The following is a 19850-nucleotide window of genomic DNA, read 5'->3' on the forward strand; positions in this document are numbered from 1 at the left end:
CTTCTAGGTCTGCATTGTTAAATATGAAAAACCTATTTCCAGGCCTTTCTCATTGTCGTTTATTTAATTGATGATGATTGATGCTTTCAAATAAACACCTGGTATTTTTGAAATAGTGTATACTTTGAAGTATAAACAAGCAGAACACATAGCAATTAATTTCTTATCATACTATTAAAATGCTGCTAATGTAGGTGCACATATATGTCTTTATGTCTGAGAGTGAATGTATATGCTCTCTAACCTCATAGTCTGCAGGAGCTCTGGGGTAGCTGATGATTTTTTGTTGTCTTATTTCACATCTTGATCATGTCTGTATCATTTGGCATGTTTATCATTAAGGCATTTAATTCTATTTTGTTGGGACATGGAAAACAATAAACACTGCCTTGTGTAACTTCGTACGATCATAAAGATAAGTGTTTTACAGTTATCTTGTCAGGTATCTATTAGTTGATTAAACGGAGCTGTTACAACTGTGCACCTCTGATGACTGTGGCTACTTAATTTACCTTCTGACTAGGAAGGGAACCAAGTTTAGTAAAACTGATTTGGTAAGTTTGTTTCTGAAACTCTCTGTTGCTGAGAACTTTCCTCAAGTGGCCGGGAGCACTGTTGGTTAATAACTGTTCCTTTCAGGGTTGTTCATTTTCTGCTGACCTCACTGATGATGATTTGTTGGACAAATAAGGAAGTAAACAGTGCAGAATTTTTTGGCTTCTGCTCTACTAAAAACATAGAAGGACAAGAAGTTCTTGCCGACTAATTAGGAAAGTAGGTCATGAGAGCATTTTCTGTCAAGCTTCTTAGAGTGGAGCAAACAAAAATTACTTTTAGTGTTTTTAGGCTACTCATTCATATGAATCGTCCAAATGTAATCTGTATTTTAAGTAAGTGTCTGGGTGCATTTATTTCTCATATGTTTGCATAGAAGCATTCTCTTATTTACATTTAATTTCATTAGAGGTCATTTTTGGACCAGCAATTGCTCCTACTTCTCTGGCAGTATAGAACCTAGTGTTGATAGGCAAAGTTACTTCATAGCCCTGGGCATGGTGGTGCACATCTTTAATCCCAGCACTCGGGAAGCAGAGGTAGGCTTGCTGTGAGTTCAGTGCCAGCCTAGGACTACAGATCTTGTGCTGAAGACCTGGTGCGGAACCTTACTTACTATCAAGCAGAAAGTTTGCTTTAGAGATGATAGTCCTCTGTCTCTTTTAAACCACCTCCCTAATGTTCTTCATGGAGAATAGGGCTAACTATGTAAAAGGTGAAATTTTTATTGCTTTATGGCTTAGCGTTTCATTTAAATATGTAATTATTATGAGCTACACATACTTAGAATGTGTGATTTGGGAAGTTTGACATACATGTACATGAACATATCTGATACCACTACCATGCTCAGAGTAACAGACATTGATTATCTCTAGATTTTTCTCACACTCTCACAATCTAGGTCTCCATCTCTGTGTTTCCATTTCATCCCCAGGCAGCTGTTCATTTCCTTCTTGTCTCTAGATTGACTTGCATTTTTTATAATTTTATGTAAATATATCAGCCTTTTAGACTTCTCTAAAATATCTTTTTGAAAAAAATTATTTATTTGCAAGGGGGTGGGGAGAATGGGCATGCCAGAGCCTCTAGCTGCTGCCAACAAAATCCAAATTCATGTACCACTTTGGGCATCTGTCTTTACCTTGGTACTAGGGATTTAAACCCAGGTCATTAGACTTTGCAGGCAAGTGCCTTGATCCCTAAGCCATCTCTCCAGCCCCTTTTATATACTTTTTGCCTGACTTCTTTTTATGGCTTAACTATTTTGTCTCAATTGTTATAATCATAAATACTCATTTTCTTGGTGTTAGTAATTAAATGATCCATAGTAGGGATGTACCAGTTTGCTTATGCATTCATTCATGGTGATAGATATTTGGGCTTGTTGCAGTCAGGTTTGCATTGCTGGCAGAAATCACCCAACCAAGAGCAGCTTTTGGGAAAAAAAGGTTTATTTTGGCTTGTAGACTCGAGGGGAAGCTCCATGATGGTAGGGGTAAACAATGGCATGAGCAGAGGGTGGACATCACCCCCTGACCAACATAATGTGGACAATAGCAACAGGAGAATGTACCAAACACTGGCAAGGAGAAACTGGCTATGATACCCATAAGCCCATCCCTAACAATACACTCCCTGCAGGAGGCGTTAATTTACAAATCTTCATCAACTGGGAACCTAGCATTCAGAGCACTTAAGTGTATGGGGGACACTTGAATCAAGCCACCACATTCTGTCCCTTGCCCCTATAAACTGATAACCATCCATGTTGTAAAATGCAATGCGTTTGGTCCATCTTTAAAAGTCCCCATAGTTTTTATCAATCCTAATGATGTTTGAACATTCCCATAGTCCAAGTCTTTTAACTGAGCCACAATACCAAAAAATCTTCACAAGGAAAAAAAAAAAACAGCTCATAATGGCACAGAATAAACATTCATATTGTAAAAGATGGCATTGTGCATAGCAAAGAAGTATTCAACCAATGCAACATTTAAAACAACCAGGGCAAACATCAAACTCTGTAGCTCCAAGTGCAAACTCTCTACTCAGCAATAAGTCTCTGGAGTTCCAATTCCGCCATTCCAGCTAGGCTACTCATGGTCCTGGAAAACTTCATCCAGGGCCGGTAGCTTTCCTTAGCAGCCATGTTGTGGTTCCAGCATCTCCACTGGGTCTCCACTGCAACCTATAGTCCATCCTCATGGCTTTATCAGGTCTCCATTCAGGCATCCAGCAAACATGCTTCACACTGCTCATAGCCATTTGCAGAACATAAGACCATGGTGCAAACTCAATGACTCTCCTTTTCCTGCATTTCTTATACTCCAAAATACCAGGTAGAGTGCCAGTTTGTTAATCCTGGGGGGAATAAAGCAGACTTTAAAAAACAGGGCACTCCTTGAGCACTCAGTCCCTTTCAAAAGTGTCCACATTCTTCCTGTTTTCCCAGTGCGGGTCAGCTGGCCCAATCTCAGTGGTTATAATCTCTCAATTTCAGCTGAACGGGGATCAGTTTTGGCCCAAAGATTTCATTTCTGTGCCTTATTGCTCTACTCACACTAGTCCATTTGTACACAATGCAGCCCTGTACAAATTCTCAGGACAGGGTCATAACAGCAAGCCTGTCACACAAACTGTTTCTAGCCCAGTCCAGGCAAAGCTCTTTCTCACCCTCATAAGCCAAACCTCACAGTCCATAGTTCTTACTACATTCAGGGGTTTTTTTTTAGCTCTGACCAGAATAGTCCATTAAGCTGTACTTGCGGCACTGTGGGCCATCTCTTAGGCCAAGATTTTAAATCCTTCCACATTCCCCTTGAAAATCAGTTCCAAAAGGCCAAAGCCACACAGTCAGATGTCTAGTAGCAACCTCACTCTTGGTACCAACATTACTGTTGCAGTCAGGTTCACATTGCTGGCAGAAACCACCTGACCAAGAGTAGCTTTTGGGAAATGTGGGTTTACTTTGGTTTACAAGCTCAAGGGGAAGCTCCATTATGGCAGGGGAAAAGGATGGCATGAGCAGAGGGTGGACATTACCCCCTGGCAAACATAAGGTAGACGTAGCAACAGGAGAGTGTCAAACATTGGCAAGGGGAAACTGGCTATAATACCCATAATCCCGCCCCCAGAAATACACTTCCTCCAGGAGGTGTTAGTTCCCAAATCTCCATCACCTCATCACCTGGGAACCTAGCATTCAGAACACCTAAGCTTATGGGGGACACCTGAGTCAAACCACTGCAGGGCTATCATAAGTAAAGCTGCTATGAACATTTTTGCATAAGTCTTTTTGTTGGAATATACTTTCACTTTCCTAAGCAGATGTTTAATAGAATGTTGATGTCATATTGTGTATGTATATATTTAACTTTTTAAGAAACTGCCAGCTCTTTAGTATTGTACTGTTTTATATTCACTAGTATATTTGAATTCTACTTACCAGATGTCCTTTCCAGTACTTTGCAAAGTCAATCTTTTGTTTTAATATTAGTCATTCTCATAAATGTGCTGCAATATCTTCTCATTTTACTTTGCATTTCTTTAATCAACTAATGATGTTTAGCATATGTTCATATGCCCATTTTCTGTCTCTGTGGGGTCATGACTGTACCAGCCGGCTTATATTGAAAGGACAATATCCCCCGGTCCATCTTTCTACCTGTGACTGTTACCTTCTACATCCCCTTCACAGTGTTCTCTAAGCCATAGAAGGCGTGTTAGAAATCTCCTTTAGTGTTGGGCTCTCAGTGGTCTCTTTATTTTCTGCTTTGATGAGTTTTGAGTCTCTTCGTTGTCTACCACCATATCCATAAAGAAGATTCTCTGGCTAGCATTGAGAGCGGTACTCATTTAATCCATCACTCCCTCTGCAATGTTTCCTGAACCTTGGTAGGTGTGATAGACATGACTTATCCAGTGCTTGTCACTCAGCTTTCTCTTTTGTCCTTTTGATGAATCCTGGATCTCCCCAGTATTTGCTACCATGTGCAAAAAGCAAGTTCTCTAATCAAGAGTGAAAGCAAAGGGGTTAAATATGCACATTTAGAAGGTTTTGTTTTCAAATTTTTATTTATTTATTTATTTATTTTAAAGTGACAAAGAAAGAGGCAGATGGAGAGAGAGAGAATGAGCGTGCCAGGGCCTCTAGCCACTACAGATGAACTCCAGACGCGTGTGCCCTCTTGTGCATCTGGCTAACGTGGTTCCTGGGGAATTGAGCCTTGAACCAGGGTCCTTAGGCTTCAAAGACAAGTGCTTAACCGCTAAGCCATCTCTCCAGCCGTAGAAGGGATTTTAATGGGCAAAAACCTCTCCATTTAGCCAAAGAACAGAAGGTTTCCACAGGTGGGTTTAGGATTTTCCAAGCCATGATATATGCTACTACTGCATTTATCTTATCTGCATATGTGTACCTTATTGAACTATTTTACAAAAAAAAATCATTTAAGCATCTGCTGTTTTCATTTTGAAAATTAATGACAGTATTTTCTTAGGCCAGTTGCTTTGTGTGTGGACATAAGATGCTGGGGACTGAACCTAGGACCTCATAAATGCTAAACACACATTCTTATCAATTGAGCAATAACTATCTCCAGCCCTCTATTATATTATTTCAAATAAGTACATACCTTTTTACTTTTTAAAAAATAATTTTACTTATTTGAAAGAGGTTGAGAGAGGGAATTGGCACTCCAGGGGCTCCAACCACTGCAGACGAACTCCAGATGCATATCTGTACATCTGGTTTACGTGGGTCCTGGAGAGTCGAACCAGGATCCTTTGGCTTTGCAGGCAAACGCCTTAACCACTAAGCAATCTCTCCAGCCCTCTTCATTACATTTTTTAATGCAGTAATGTGTTTGACAGAAGAGAAACAAACAGGGCTAGAGAGATGGCTCAGCAGTTAAGGCACTTGCCTGCAAAGCCTAACAACCCAGGTTCAATTCTCCAGTACCCACATAAAGATGGTTACACAATATAGCACATACATCTGTAGTTTGTTTGCAGCAGCTAGAGGCCTGGAACATCTGTATTTTCTCTCTTCCTCTCTGTCTTTTTTTCTCCGCTTCACCTCCTTCCCTTTCCTTCTGTCCTCTCTGTCTTCTTTGTTTGTCTCTGATTGCAAATAAGTAAATTAAACTTTAAAAAAAGGAGAGAAATAAACATGAAAGTCTTGATGCTACTGTCAAGCTATATGTAGACTTAGGTTAGTAAGAGTGAGGATGAGAGGGTTAGTTGAAGAAGCAGTAATTTGCACTGTCTAGAATGACTTAGACATCCGATCAGAAATGTTATAGTGATCACTGCCTTAGGAGTTTTCAGGAGAATTTCTCTTAGTAGATACGTTGAGTTTTCTTTTTAAGCTAGAATCATAGAAGGCTTAAAGGTGAAATGGTATCTTTTCAAAAGTTAACATGGAATTACGCAGACACACAGTTAAGTAAATATGCTAGTTTTAACAATGGTGAAATCTTAGTATTCCATTATTTAGAAGGTACCTGAGGCCCCACAAGCAAATTCAACTTTACGTATAAGGAACTTCACTGCTAAAATGTCTTGTAACAAATTACTATAGGATATTTAGGTAATATAGCAATCAGTGACTATGAGAAACATGAAATTTATGCATGCATTGAAAATATCATGATGAAAGCATTGCTTTATATAATTAATATATGCAAATTTAGGATTGGAGAGATGGCTTAGCAGTTAAGGTACTTGGCTACAGAATCTAATGACTTGGGTTCAATTTCCCAGTACCCATGTAAAGCCAAATGCACAGTGGCACATGCATCTGGAATTTGTTTGCAGTGGATGGAGGCTCTGGCACACCCATTCTGTGTCTCTTCTCTCTCTCCCCACTCTCTCTGCTTGCAAATAAATAAAAATATATTTTAAATATACACAAATTTAAAGAGTGCTCATTATCTCTCTCTCAAAAATAAGTAACAATAAAAAAGAATTGTAAAGATGTAAAATTTGGGGCTGGAGGAACAGCTTAGCAGTTAAGGCATTTGCCTACAAAGCCAAAGGACCCAAGTTCGATTCCCCAGATGCACAAGGGTGTACACACATCTGGAGTTCATTTGCAGTGGCCTCTCTCCCTTTCTCTGTCTAGTAAATAAATAAAAATAAAATATTTTAAAAAGATGTAAAATTTATTACTTTTCTAGTATTCCTTTTTTTTTTTTTGCTTCTATTTTTCAATCTTGGCATTCCTGGCATCTGTAAAATGAACTCCACATGCATGTGCCACCATGTGCATCTGGCTTGCATGGGTACTGGGGAATCTAACCTGGATCCTTAGGCTTCACAGACAAGCATCTTAACCATTAAGCCATCTTTCCAACTCTTTTTAGTTTTTTTTGGTTAGCCCAGGCTGACATGGAATTCACTGTGGGGTCTCAGGGTGGTCTTGAACTCATCTCTGCCTCTTGAGTGTTGGAATTAAAGGTGTGTGCCACCACGCCTGGCTTTTTTTTTTTTTTTTTTTTTTTTTTTTTTTTTTTTTTTTTTTTTTTGGGTAAGGTAGAGTCTTGCTAGTGTCTAGCCCAGGCTGACCTGGAATTCACTATTTAGTCTCAGGCTGGCCTTGAACTCACAGTGATCCTCCTATCTTAGTTTCCCAAGTGCTGGGATTGAAGACGTGCCCCACTGCATCTGGTCTAATAATGTATATTTTTAAATCTAGGCCTTTAGTTAATTGTTATACATTCTTTTTTTTTTGGGGGGGGGGCTTCACAGTTGGGTCTCACTCTAGCCCAGGCTGACCTGGAATTCACTATGTAGTCAGAGTGGCCTTGGACTCTCAGTGGTCCTCCTGTCTGTGTCTCCTGATATAGGATTAAAGGTGTTTCACCATGCCCAGTTTATAAGTACTGATTTTAAAAGGAAATTTCTTTTTCCAAGAATTTGAAAAGTTTCAAAGGCAAAGAAAAAAATGAAATTTGATGACTGTAAAGGATTGGTCACAAGTGATCTTCATGAGCAACCCAGAAAAGGATTAAAGAAATTGTCTAAATTGCATGGTCACTGGCAAGTGTACAAGTGATGGAAAACATACTTTTCTAAGATTTTTGGACAAACCTTTATTTTCTGTGACAAGGGAAAGTTCTTATTCAGACTGAAATCAGAGTTAAAGGACAGAATTTGTAAGACACAAAAATTATGACCTATTTGGGTGCAAGCAAAAGAAAACTCTAGCTTGGTAAAGAATTGTTGCTGTGGGCTTAGTGGTTAAAGCACATGCCTGTGAAGCCTAAGGATCCAGGTTGGATTCTCCAGGTCTCATGTAAGCCAGATGCACAAGGGGGCACATGCATTTGGAGTTTGTTTGCAGTGCCTGGAGGCCCTGGCATGCCTTCTGTCCTTCTGTCCCCCCCCCCCACAGCCCCCGTCTCTAATAAGTAAAAAAGAAAATAGAAAAAAGGAATTGTTGACCTGTCTGCATGCATACATATATACATTGTGATAAAACATCCAGAGGTAAGGTGGCTCTCATGGTTTCTGGATTCAGTAACTCAGTTTCTTTGTCTCTACTCTGTCATACCTTTACAAATTGTGCTTAACTTTGTGTGCATTACATACAAATATGAAAATGCCAGAGGAATAAAAGTATAGCTTTTTGCCTTCCCTATATAGTGTTTAGAAGTGAAGAAGTATGGCTTGGAAGCCCTTGAGAAGATTCTGCTGTTTCATTAGTCAGAATTGCCATTCTTAAACTTTCTGGGAGAAACATGGGTTTATAGGACATGATAATTATTTAAAGAGTAGATGCATGTGTATTCATACAATTAGAGTAACTAGCATAACAACTCTATAAATGAAAGATTCAGAAGAAAAGCCAAGTGGAATTTGAGTCTGGGCTCCACTACTTAAGACATGTGATTCTGCCTATTGTTTTTTAATTGTCTAGGTGTGCATTTGTTTGCATGTAAAGGGGAGATGATAACCCTTATTACTTATGGTTATCATTATTATTATTTAATTTGATTTTTCAAGGTAGGGTTTCATTCTAATTCAGGGTGACCTGGAATTCACTATGTAGTCTCAGGATGGCCTCGACCTCATGGTGATCCTCCTCCCTCTGCCGGGATTAAAGGTGTGTGCCACCATGCCCAACAACCTATGGTTATTTTTAAACTTAAATGGGGTAGGCAAAAAACATTTTAACTTTTTGCAGGCATTTGGTAAATACAGTTCGTTTGTTCTTGGTGGTACTTTTTGTTAAAAAAAAAAGTCTTCATTGACAAGTTTCATAGTTACAGACAATAAACCATGATAATTCCCTCCCCTCGCCCACTTTCTCCTTCACAGATTCACTCTCCATCATATCCCTTCCCTCTCTCTATCAGTCTTTCTTTATTTTGATGTCATCATCTTTTTCTGCTGTCATGTGCATCTTGTGAAAGTAGTGTCAGGCACTGCAGGGTCATCGATACTGAGGCCAGTTTCTGTCTGAACGATTTGGCTTTTACATTCTTTCTGCCACCTCTTCCTTAATGGACACTGAGCCTTGGAGGATATTTCAGAGATATTTTAGTGCTGAATACTCTTGTCACTTCTTCTTAGCACTATGGTGCCTTTGGGGTCATCCCAGTGATCACTGCCATCTGAAAAGAGAAGCTTTTTCTAACCAAAAGTGAGAATAGCATTAATATGGGTGTGAATTAAGGAAGTGTGTAAAGGGGAGTTTAGTGAGCATAATACATGCATTTAACCAGATACCAACAGGTGTTACACTTCTAGGACTCATGACCTCTCCTACCATAAGCTTTTGATTAGGTTTTCAGTATTCCTTCCCATGTGGCGGGCCTCCAGTCCAATTAGAGGGCAGTTGGTTTCCCCCATAACAGACATGCCACTGTTGGACCCATTTGGTCTTTTGGCCTGGTTGGCCAAACTTAAGGCTTGTAGTATCCACTGTTTTTACCACTGGTGACTTCTATTTCCCTTAGGGCTGCATGCAAGTGCAGCTTTTCCCAGCTTCCTGTCAACTGGTCTACAGGGAGGAGGTTTTCAGCTCATCTCCAGTGTTCTCAGTGACCTTGCAGCCCAGGCATATGGAGTCTTCAGCAATAGGGTCTTACCATCTATCTCTGGTGGGAAATCTTGGTGGTACTTTTGTCTCACTGTAGTTTTATACCCAAACAAAACGCAACAGTGGAATTTGCATTTTAAAGTGCTTTTATTTTTCTGAAGTAGTCTTATAAATTCTTGGTGCTTTTATCTTCTTCTTTTTTGGTGGGGGGGTCCTTCAAGGTAGGGTTTCACTCTAGTCCAGGCTGACCTGGAATTCACTATGTAGTCTCAGCGTGGCCTCGAACTCCCGGTGTTCCTCCTATCTCTGCCTCCTGAGTGCTGGGATAGTTTCTTCATTTTTTAAATATTCTGATAGCATGAAGTACTTGAGTATTCTTGGCAAGTAGAGATTGGAGTTCAGGAATGCCTTTCATTATAGGGTGTAAAGACTAAAAGTGCTAGAAAAGAAAGACCAGTCACGATAGGGGTTGGGATGTTCAGCTCAGTGGGCAGTGCTTACCGAGCATGCATGAAGCTCTGTGCTCAGTTTCTCCCACTAATTAAACTAGGTGTGGCGTACTCCTATAATTTAGCACTGGAGAGGTTGGTGGGGAGATTAGAAATTGAAGATCATCATCTGAAGCATAATAGGGTTTGAAGTCAAGTTTGAGACCCTGTCTGAAATAAACTAAGGAACATTCAAACAGATAAATACTGGTGATGGGAGAGCACAGAAAGAAAGTAGACTGAACTCTTCCAAGCTTTAATTCTTCCTCTTTCTCACTTTTTATTCATATCAGTATTAAATGTGATTTTTTAAATGCAATGTATCAGGCTTTTCTTTGTTGAGAGAACAGTTTATTCAGCTAATTTATAGATTGTTATCTGCTGCTTCTGTTTTACTGCCTTAAAAGTTTTTCATTTCCTCCCAAGCTTTTCCCTTCCTTCAGGGTTTTTTGCTAATGTAACAGACTTAACTATTGCATCTAGTAATGATTTTATGCCCAATAGATGAAATGATGATGGAAACGTAAGCTGCCACTAATGCAATTTGTTTATGTGATTGTGTCAACTAAGAATTTACTATTTTATTGGGGAAGCATGATACGAAATCAGAGATAGCTGAGATGTAATCCTTTCTTATTCTTTGGTACTTACAGATGGATTGTTCAATCAGTATATCAGTCAACAAGAGTACAAGCCACGGTGGAGTCAAATCATTCCTAAAAGCACCAAAGGTGAGCAGTGCCTCCTAGACTGTGCTTGTTCTCCAGTGTCTCGGGTTTCAGTGGATAGTGTAAACATTAATAGTATTCTTAATAAAGAGCAGGTGTGTAAAACAAGACCTAGGGTCAATAACTAGATGGCGGAGTTAAACATTTTTTTTCCTCCTGTAACTGGGGATTGAACCCAGGGCTTTGTACATGCTCAGTAAGCACTCTGCCACTTAACCATGCTCCCATTCCTAGTTTGTTATATTAAAATTATCTTTTCGCCAGGCATGGTGGCACACGCCTTTAATCCCAGCACTCAGGAGGCAGAGGTAGGAGGATTGTCATGGGTTTGAGGACACCCTGAGACTATGTAGTGAATTCCGGATCGGCCTGGGCTAGAACAAAACCCTACCTTGAAAAACAAAAACTATACATATCTTTTAAATTCTTTCACTGGTTAAACAGTTTTTCTCTTTTTTTCCCACACAATACCATTACAACATTCATAGAAATACTACATATAATTATTATAGACTGTGCTGTAATGTAATGTGTTTCTGAAAACCTTAAGTTCTACAAAGTTGTTAATATGAGAAAACTTAACTGAGAAAAATAGGGATTAGACTGCTAAGTCTATGAAATTTATAACCAAATTCTAATAAAAATAGGATATAGTTAAATAAAAGTCATTTATATCGAGTACCATACTTTGTTGGAACCTTAAACCTTGGATCTCATGTTCCTTGAAACAGATTCTAGAGGGTACTTATTTCTAATGGGAATTGTTTTTCATCAAAATTTGAAATTTGAATTAGAGTTTGGCCAGTCTAGGGTTGCAGAGTGAGTTCCAGGCCAACCTGTACTAAACTTAGATCCTACCTTACATAAAAATAAAAAGTAATGCTAGGCATGGTGGTGTATACCCCAGCACTTGGGGGGGAGAGGTAGGAGGATTGCCATGAGTTCAAGGCCAGCCTGAAACTACATAGTGAATTCTAGGTTTGCCTGGACTACAATGAGACCCTACCTCAGAATACCAAAAAGAATAATAATAATAATTATTGTCATTATAAAATTATAAAAGAAGATGGTTCAACTTCTTCCTTATTGTATTTGTATATTCTCAAGACCCCTTTAAATATCAGGAGGCTATTATAGCCTCAAGAATGAATATGTACAGAAAAACTGCTTTTGAACATTGAGAGCTTCTGTCATGTGAATATGTCCTGTTTATATCAGTCAGATACAAGTTGACTTGTATTTGCAATGACACATATATTTGCAAACAAATAGCTTAAATACACAAAATGCAAACATACAAAAATTAATATTTTAGTGTTTTCTGTATTTTCTTTGTAAAATAACAATACTGACTGGCAGAAGAAAGAAGAAAAGGGCAAGTCCTCAATGACTGCAAAGTCTGAAAGGGCACCTAACTGTCAGAGGAGAGCATGTAGATGCTTGGGAATGGTTAGCATGAATGCAGCTGAAGGGAAGAGATTCGGCCTTGTGTCTGTTTTTCTGTGTATGCTTATGGGCTGCATAGTGACATTTTGGTCAGTGATGGTGGTCCTGTAAGATTATAAGTGAGCTGAAAAAAAATCTATCCTCTAGTGCTTATGTTGAACCTTTTCTGTGACTAGCTATGTGCAGTATCCAAATCTTTAACTCCCTTATTAAAACTGCCTGCAGTTTTCAGTACAATATTATTCTGTGCAGGTTTGTAGCTTAGGAGCATGAGGCTTTGTCATATGGCTAGGTATGTAGTAGAATTTGCCATCTAGAGTTGTGTAAGTATACTGTGTATATGATGTGTATTTCCCAGAAAGTGTCCTCATCTGTAAGTGCCTCATGACTGTAGAAACTGACATGTCTATCATTTTTATAGTACTCTTGTGAAATTAGTGCAGAGTTAGAAGTTCTCAGTTTTACATATAAGAAATAGGAAAGCTTATTTACCAAAGTAATTTATTCAAGCTAATAGTTGATATATGAAGAAAACTTTAGACTTTCTGGTTTATGTAGTGTGTTACATTATGATTTGAATCATTGAAATGAAGTTATTTTTTTCCTTTATGATTCCTTGTGCTTCTTTTTATTACTTTGAAGTAAGAAATGTTTATTACTTTTGTACCTATAAAAGACTCACATTAATCTGGATTTGCAATTGTTCTTTAAAAGAACAATTAATTTCTGTAAGAGAAAATACTGTTTTTGTTTCAGGAGATGGTGAAGATAATCGACCAGGAATGAGGGGAGGCCATCAGATGGTTATTGATGTCCAGACAGGTAAGTGTAACACTTACAATGAAAAGAAAATCTTTTAAAAAAAATTTTTTTATTCTTTTTCAAGGTTTTAGCATAGTTGTAAAGTGTTATTACAGTTCAGCAGTAAATTGAAGTCGTACCTGCCAAAATATCACTTAGCATTTAAAATATCAAATACAAAACTGAATATGCTTCTTTCCATTCATTATTAATTCATTAATCTTAACAAGATTAAATGTTTTTGTCTATAACAAATAACAGAGAAACAGGCATTGACCATAGGCATATCCTGAAGAAGGCAGTGGTAGGCGAGAGAGAAGAGACTGCTATGCAGAAGACAGTACGTCCCCTAGAAGGAATGTGCACACCTTCCTTTGTGCAGCTTATATGTGTTGTATTTTCATGGCAAGCTAGTATGTCTGGATGTTTAGTGCATTTATAGTTTAATATGTCAACATGGGAATTGTTGAAATAGAGGAAATACTTTTAAAGGGAGTGACTATGAAAGTAGCTATCAGGGTTTCAGTAGGACCTTGCTAAACACTGTTCACAATGATGGTCTTAGTTCTTTAATGCTGCCTTTTAAATTTTATTCTCTACTAGAACTTTTCTTAGGTTCCTAGAGCCTAGGTCAGCTTAAAAACTAACTATGTTGTTGTTCATGACAAACTGTAATAGGTTGCAAATTAGCATCTTGGAAATATTACCGAGAAGCTAGGTTAATTATATTCTGGAAAACTCTCCTACATACAGTGTCAATATCTACCAAAGTAACATTGCCTTTTCTAAGAGTGTTTATGCAGTTTTGTATTTTGTTAAACTGAGTCGGTACTTTGTGATAAAAATACTTTCGTAGGCCCATATTTATAAAACAATTAGAAAAACATTATTAGGATGTCATTACTAAATTTTCTTGCCATGAATGTTTTTCATTAAATATTTTTAATAGAGAATTTTACACCTACAATCAAATCTTATATACAGTAACTTCTGAACTGATTTGAGAATATTGTTCAACTCTGTTTGGAAAACATTTATTTCAAGATAAAGGATTTTGCTTTTCTTTTCTCTTAAAATTTTAAAAATTTTATTATTTTATGAGAAAGAGAGAGAATTGGCACGCTAGGGCCTCTAGCCACTGCAATCAAACTTCAGATGTATACTGTGAGCATGCATGACCTTGTGCACATGCATCACCTTGTCTGGCTTACATGGGTTCTGGGGAGTTGAATCTGGGCCCTTAGGCTTCACAGGCAAGTGCCTCAACTGTTAAGCCCGGAGTTTGCTTTTCTAATCTTGGCTCTACAAATGCTTGACTGCTCTGTACTCATAGGCTTGAATTTGATGCAGAGTTTAAGCATCCTGTCTTCCTATTCCACTCTATCTGAGAGTCTAACAAATATGCATGTGATTGTCAAAGTAGCAGATTTGGAGCTGGAGAAGTAGCTCAGCAGTTAACAGTACTTACTTGGAAAAGTCTGACAGTCTGGGCTTTAGTTTGCAAGTACACATGTAAAGCCAGATGCCCAAAGTGGTGCATGTGTCTGGAGTTTGTTTGCAGTGGCAGGATGCCCTGGAGCACTCTTTCTCTTTGTCTCCCTCTCAAATAGATAGTAAATAAATTAATTTGTTTAAAAAGGTATAGATTTATAGACAGTATTTTTTTTTGTTTATTATTTATTTGAAAGTGACAGAGAAAGAGGCAGAGAGAGAGAGAGAGAGAGAGAGAGAGAGAGAATGGGTGCTCTAGGGCCTCCAGCCACTGCAAGCGAACTCCAGATGTGTGCGCCCCCTTGTGCATTTGGCTAACGTGGGTCCTGGGGAATCAAGCCTTGTACCGGGGTCCTTTGGCTTCACAGGCAAGTGCTTAACTGCTAAGCCATCTCTCCAACCCTAGACAGTGTTTTTTTCTAGGAAAATCAAATATTTTGTGAAAGTGGAAATGTGTTGAGATGCAGTGGGTAGGATTTTAATAGACTTTAGTTGATTTACTCCCTTAATTTTTTTTTTTAAGAGAAAAAGCACTGTTCTCCTAACTTATTTATTTGACTTATTATAGAAATAATAGTTTTGGCTGGGTGTGTTGGCACATGCCTTTAATTCCAGCACTTGCTAGGCAGAGGTAGGAGGATTGCTGTGAGTTCAAGGCTATGTGAGACTACATAGTGAGTTCTAGGTCAGCCTGGGCTAGTGTGAAACCCTACCTTGGAAAACCAAAAAGAAAGAAAGAAAGAAATAATAGTTTTTGGCCAGACCTGGTGGCTTATGCCTTTAATCCTAGTATTCTGGAGGCTGAAGCAGGACGATCACAGTGACTTTGAGGTCAGCCTGTTCTAGATTGAGGCTCTACCTCAAATGAACACACAAGAAAAGTAGTTTTAGTGAAGTATAGCAAACTTATACTTACGTGATTGTATCCGATACCTTTTAAAGAATAACATAGTTCTGGAGAGATGGCTTAGCAGTCCAAGCCTAACAACCTGGGTTCAATTCCCTAGTACCAATGTGAAGCCAGATGCAGTAGTACACACATCTGGAGTTCATTTGCGGTGGCTGGAAGCCCTGGTGTGCCCATTCTGCTTCTCTTCTCTATCTCTGCTTGCAGACATATAAATAAATATTTTTAAAAGAATAATCTATTTTTGATAGCTTCTGTATTTGTATCCCTTTGATTTCTTTTTCTTGCCTTAGAGCTCTGCTTAAAATTTCAAGTACTCAAAGAACAGACTCTGCTTCATTTACGATTTTAGAGGATATTCTTTCACCTCTTTTCTACTTAGTTTCATATGGGCCATCATTGTCATGTGCAGCTTTTATTATTGCGGGGTATGATTCTTCTGTACCTAATTCCTTCAGGGCTTTTGCCATGAAAGATATGCTGAATTTTCTCAAATGCTTTTCTGTTTCTGTTAAGGTGATCCTTTGACTTTTATTCTTGATGCAGCACTGTGTTTCCTAATTGACATATGTTGAAACATCCTTGCATCTCTGAAATGAAATAATTTTTATCATGGTTTATAATCTTGTATTGTTGAATTTGGTTTATAAGGATTTATTAAGGATGCTCACTGGGCATGGTGGTGCATGCCTTTAATCCCAGCACTCAGGAGGCAGAGGTAGGAAGTTTGCCATGAGTTCAAGGCTGCCTTGAGACTACATAGTAAATTCCAGGTCAGCCTGAGCTAGAGTGATATCCTACCTTGGGGGCGGGAGATGCTCATCTAGAATATGAGTCATCATTTATTAAGCATGCTCATCTAGGATATGGGTCTGTAGTTTTCTTTTTTGGTTGATTCCTTATCCACTTTTATTATCATTGGCTTTGTAGAATTGTTTGGAAACATTCTTTCTTTCTCTCTCTCTCTCTCTCTCTCTCTCTGTCTGTCTGTCTTTTTGAGGTAGGGTTTCGCTCTAGCCCAGGCTGAGCTGGAACTCTGTATGTAGTCTTAGGCCTCAGGGTAGCCTCAAATTCACAGCGATCCTCCTACCTCGACTTCCATAGTGCTGGAATTAAAGACCTGCACCACCATGCTTGGCTCCCTTTCTATTTTATAGAATAGCTGGAGGAGCATTGGTGTTAGTTCTTTAAAGGTCTGAAAAAGTCAGCAGTAAATCTGTCTAGTCCTATGACTCTTCCAGTGTAGTCAGCAGTGTGTGATCTCAAAGGGCACAGGGGTGTCTTACTGAGGTCCTTCATAGATGCGGTGTCTGCAGTCTTTGTCTCCAAGTGGACAGGAACATGGACAAGGCTAATTGACTATGCTCTGCCATCTTGGGCTCTCTTATTGCTTCTTGTGTATATTCTATCCCAATTAGTGTGTGGAAAGAGAGAAATGACACATATGTAAGTATGTAGTTTAAGATTAGAAAGAAACAGATACTGAAATGCATTTAAGAATTCTGTCAGTGAAGCGGTTGACCAGTGTGAGAATGACCTTCTGCTTTAAGCATCTCGCTGTGTCTGTCTCCAGCATCAACTTGATTCCTGATGAATGAAATCAGGAAGAAAGCACTTGCTGACAAGGGAGTTCTGGGATTGTTAAATTTGACAAGGTAGATCAAGCCACAGATGGAGAGCCAGGTCTATCATTTTTTGTGCTTCCTGCTCCATATAAAAATATTTGAAGTGACTTTATTTAAGTGGTATATGAAGAACTTGAAGGATCCATCTTAACAAACTAGTTATAGAAATACTAAAAAAATCTTTACAAGAAACCAGATTTCTAGAGCGGGGACCTTATCTGTTGAAGAAAGATGCAACATTTTGTCTGTTTTCTCAAGAGACTCTTGTGTACCCATACATAAACATACTTATTTAAATAAATAAAAAAAAGTTAGGGCTGGAAAGATGGATTTTGGGGGAAGAGTATCCATAGCTTGAGATTATCAAAGAGACTCAACTCATAAACTTAAGAACATTGCTATTGAATAAAACTAAGTCTTATTTAATGTAGCTTCAGTCATTGCCTCACAGTGTTTCATATACCTTGTTTTCTTAAATGTTAAAGATTTAATAGTTCATAAACTTATTTTATCTTTTTCATTGAATAGTTGTTTTGGTGATTTATTTATTTATTTTTAATATTCTTTATTTTTATTTATGAGAGAAGGAGAATGGGCGCACCAGGGCCTCCAGCCCCTGCAAACGAATTCCAGATGTGTGCGCCCCCTTGTGCATCTGGCTAACGTGGGTCCTGGGGAACCGAGCCTCGAACCAGGGTCCTTAGGCTTCACAGGCAAGCGCTTAAATGCTAAGCCATCTCTCTAGCCCTGTTTTGGTGATTTTTGTCTGCCATATTGCTATCAGTTCTGAGGAAAGAGTAGCTATAATGTGTATGGTAGCATAGATCTTACTATTTAACTTTCAAAATTTCTTCCATCATGTGGGAATCATACATGTCATGCAGAAGAGGAACGTGGCATTTTACCTTGTGAATCTGTCATGGTGCCTCTCTTCATTTTTTGTGAGTTGGGTTTCAACAGTGATTTGGGTAAGGCAAGTTAAAAGAATGAGAGGAAGAGACACATCTGTTTTGTTTCAGCATATAAGTATGTTCAGTTAGAAACATAATGTCCGTCTAGAGTATTATTTTGGAATAAATATTGTTGAATTTGGGGAATCTACAACATAATTCCCCCCATCAGACTACAAAATTCAAGCAACACTCCATTATTTGATATCTACAAAAGAAACTCATAGGGAATTGTTTGTCACTCAGAAGTGTCCCTCTGTAAGTATCTGAACCTTGTACTAATTTTATAGTAGTTACATGAAAGTAGAATTTTTCTTAAACTTTTAAAGGAAGTGACTGAAGATAAATTTAGATTATTAATTGCAAGCAATTGCAAATGTATTCATATGGCCATATTTCTGTCACTTTAAAAAAATTAGTATATTTTTTATTTGTGAGAGAGAAAGAGAGAGAGGCGAGGGGGGGGGAATGACAAAGAAAAAGAATGGGTGTGCCGGGGCCTCCTGCCACTGCAAACCCCAGACACATGAGCCACTTTGTGTATCTGGCTGTATGTGGGTATTGTGGAATTGAACCTGGGCCACCAACCTTGATAAGCAAGTAAGTACCTTTAGCCACTTAGCCATCTTTTCAGCCCTAACTTTTTTTATTTACTTAAATGTGTGTGCTATGCACCAGGGGCTCTGGTCACTGCAAACAAATGCCCATCCAGTTTTATGAGGGTGGCTGGTTAATTGAACCCAGGCCTGTATGTAGGCTTTGCAGACAAGCATCTTTAATGACCAAGTCTTCTTTCCATACCCTGTGGCTTCTTTTTGACAAAACCTGACCTTTGTCTGACTTCTTGGCCTAGTCTAAGTCAGTACATAGGCGATAATGCATTTTTGTAGTTTTAAAGTGGAGAAAATGAATTATAAAAGTAGTGTGCCATCTTGTGGAGGTTTATGCAGTCAGCAATCTGATTTATCACTTAGAGCAGAATTAGAGCCCATGAAGGTTAGTGCTTCAAATAAAATGCATGCTTTAAGGATGGAAAGATGGCTTAGTGGTTAAAAGCACTTGCAAAGCCAGCGGCCCAGGTTCAGTTCCCCATTACCCATGTAAAGCCAACTGCACAAAGTGGTACATGCATCTGCAGTTTGTTTGCAATGGCAAGAGGCCCTGTGTGTCTACTTCCTTTCTCTCATTTTTCCCTCTTTCTCTGCCTTCTTGCAAATAAATAAAATGTTTTTGAAAGCCTGTTTTATTGTGCAAAATAGTGAAAAGACACTGGGTCTTAATTTATTTATTTATTTTGGGTTTTGAGGTAGGGTTTCACTGTAGCCCAAGCTGACCTGGAATTCACTATGTAGTCTCAGGGTAGCCTGGAACTCACAATGATCCTCCTACTTCTGCCTCCCAAGTGCTGGGGTTAAAGGCATGCGCCACCATGCCTGGCTGACACTGGGTTCTTTACTTTTATTAAAATATTAGTTCATGAAATGTGTAGATTGTACTACAGGTGGTAACTGCCTTGGGTTAATTTGGTACTGGTACCACTACTAAATTGATCTGTGCTTTGTGCCGAGGAATAATGGGTGAATTTAGTATTTATGGCTTGAGAAATGGTTGATTGATTTATTTGAATGATGGGTTTATTGTCTTGAATGAAATTGGTTTGAGATTTTGAACATGAGCTCATTAGGTATATTACATCTAGTTCCTCTTTCCTTTTTCCTCCTTTTCAGTCATTGTACTGCAAGTTCAGATTCTGATACCTCTGCTGGAGACCTTCTATAGCTTTTTCACTGTCTACAAAATCAAGTTCAAA

At 38.6% G+C, this 19850-nt stretch overlaps 1 protein-coding gene across 3 annotated transcripts in view; it reads left to right on the forward strand.

Annotated features, from left to right (window-relative positions):
* Mkln1 (muskelin 1) overlaps positions 1–19850 on the forward strand; it is a 144205-nt gene that overhangs the window by 69532 nt on the left and 54823 nt on the right. For 2 of the 3 annotated variants that reach the window (XM_045159991.1, XM_045159993.1), the window contains 2 exons: positions 10746–10823; positions 13023–13088. In XM_045159991.1, coding sequence (XP_045015926.1) covers positions 10746–10823; positions 13023–13088 — 144 coding nt within the window. The remainder of the gene's footprint in view (positions 1–10745; positions 10824–13022; positions 13089–19850) is intronic. The other variant, XM_045159992.1, reaches the window with a different exon arrangement.

Source organism: Jaculus jaculus, chromosome 10 (genome assembly GCF_020740685.1).
Source record: "Jaculus jaculus isolate mJacJac1 chromosome 10, mJacJac1.mat.Y.cur, whole genome shotgun sequence".
Lineage (NCBI taxonomy): Eukaryota > Metazoa > Chordata > Mammalia > Rodentia > Dipodidae > Jaculus > Jaculus jaculus.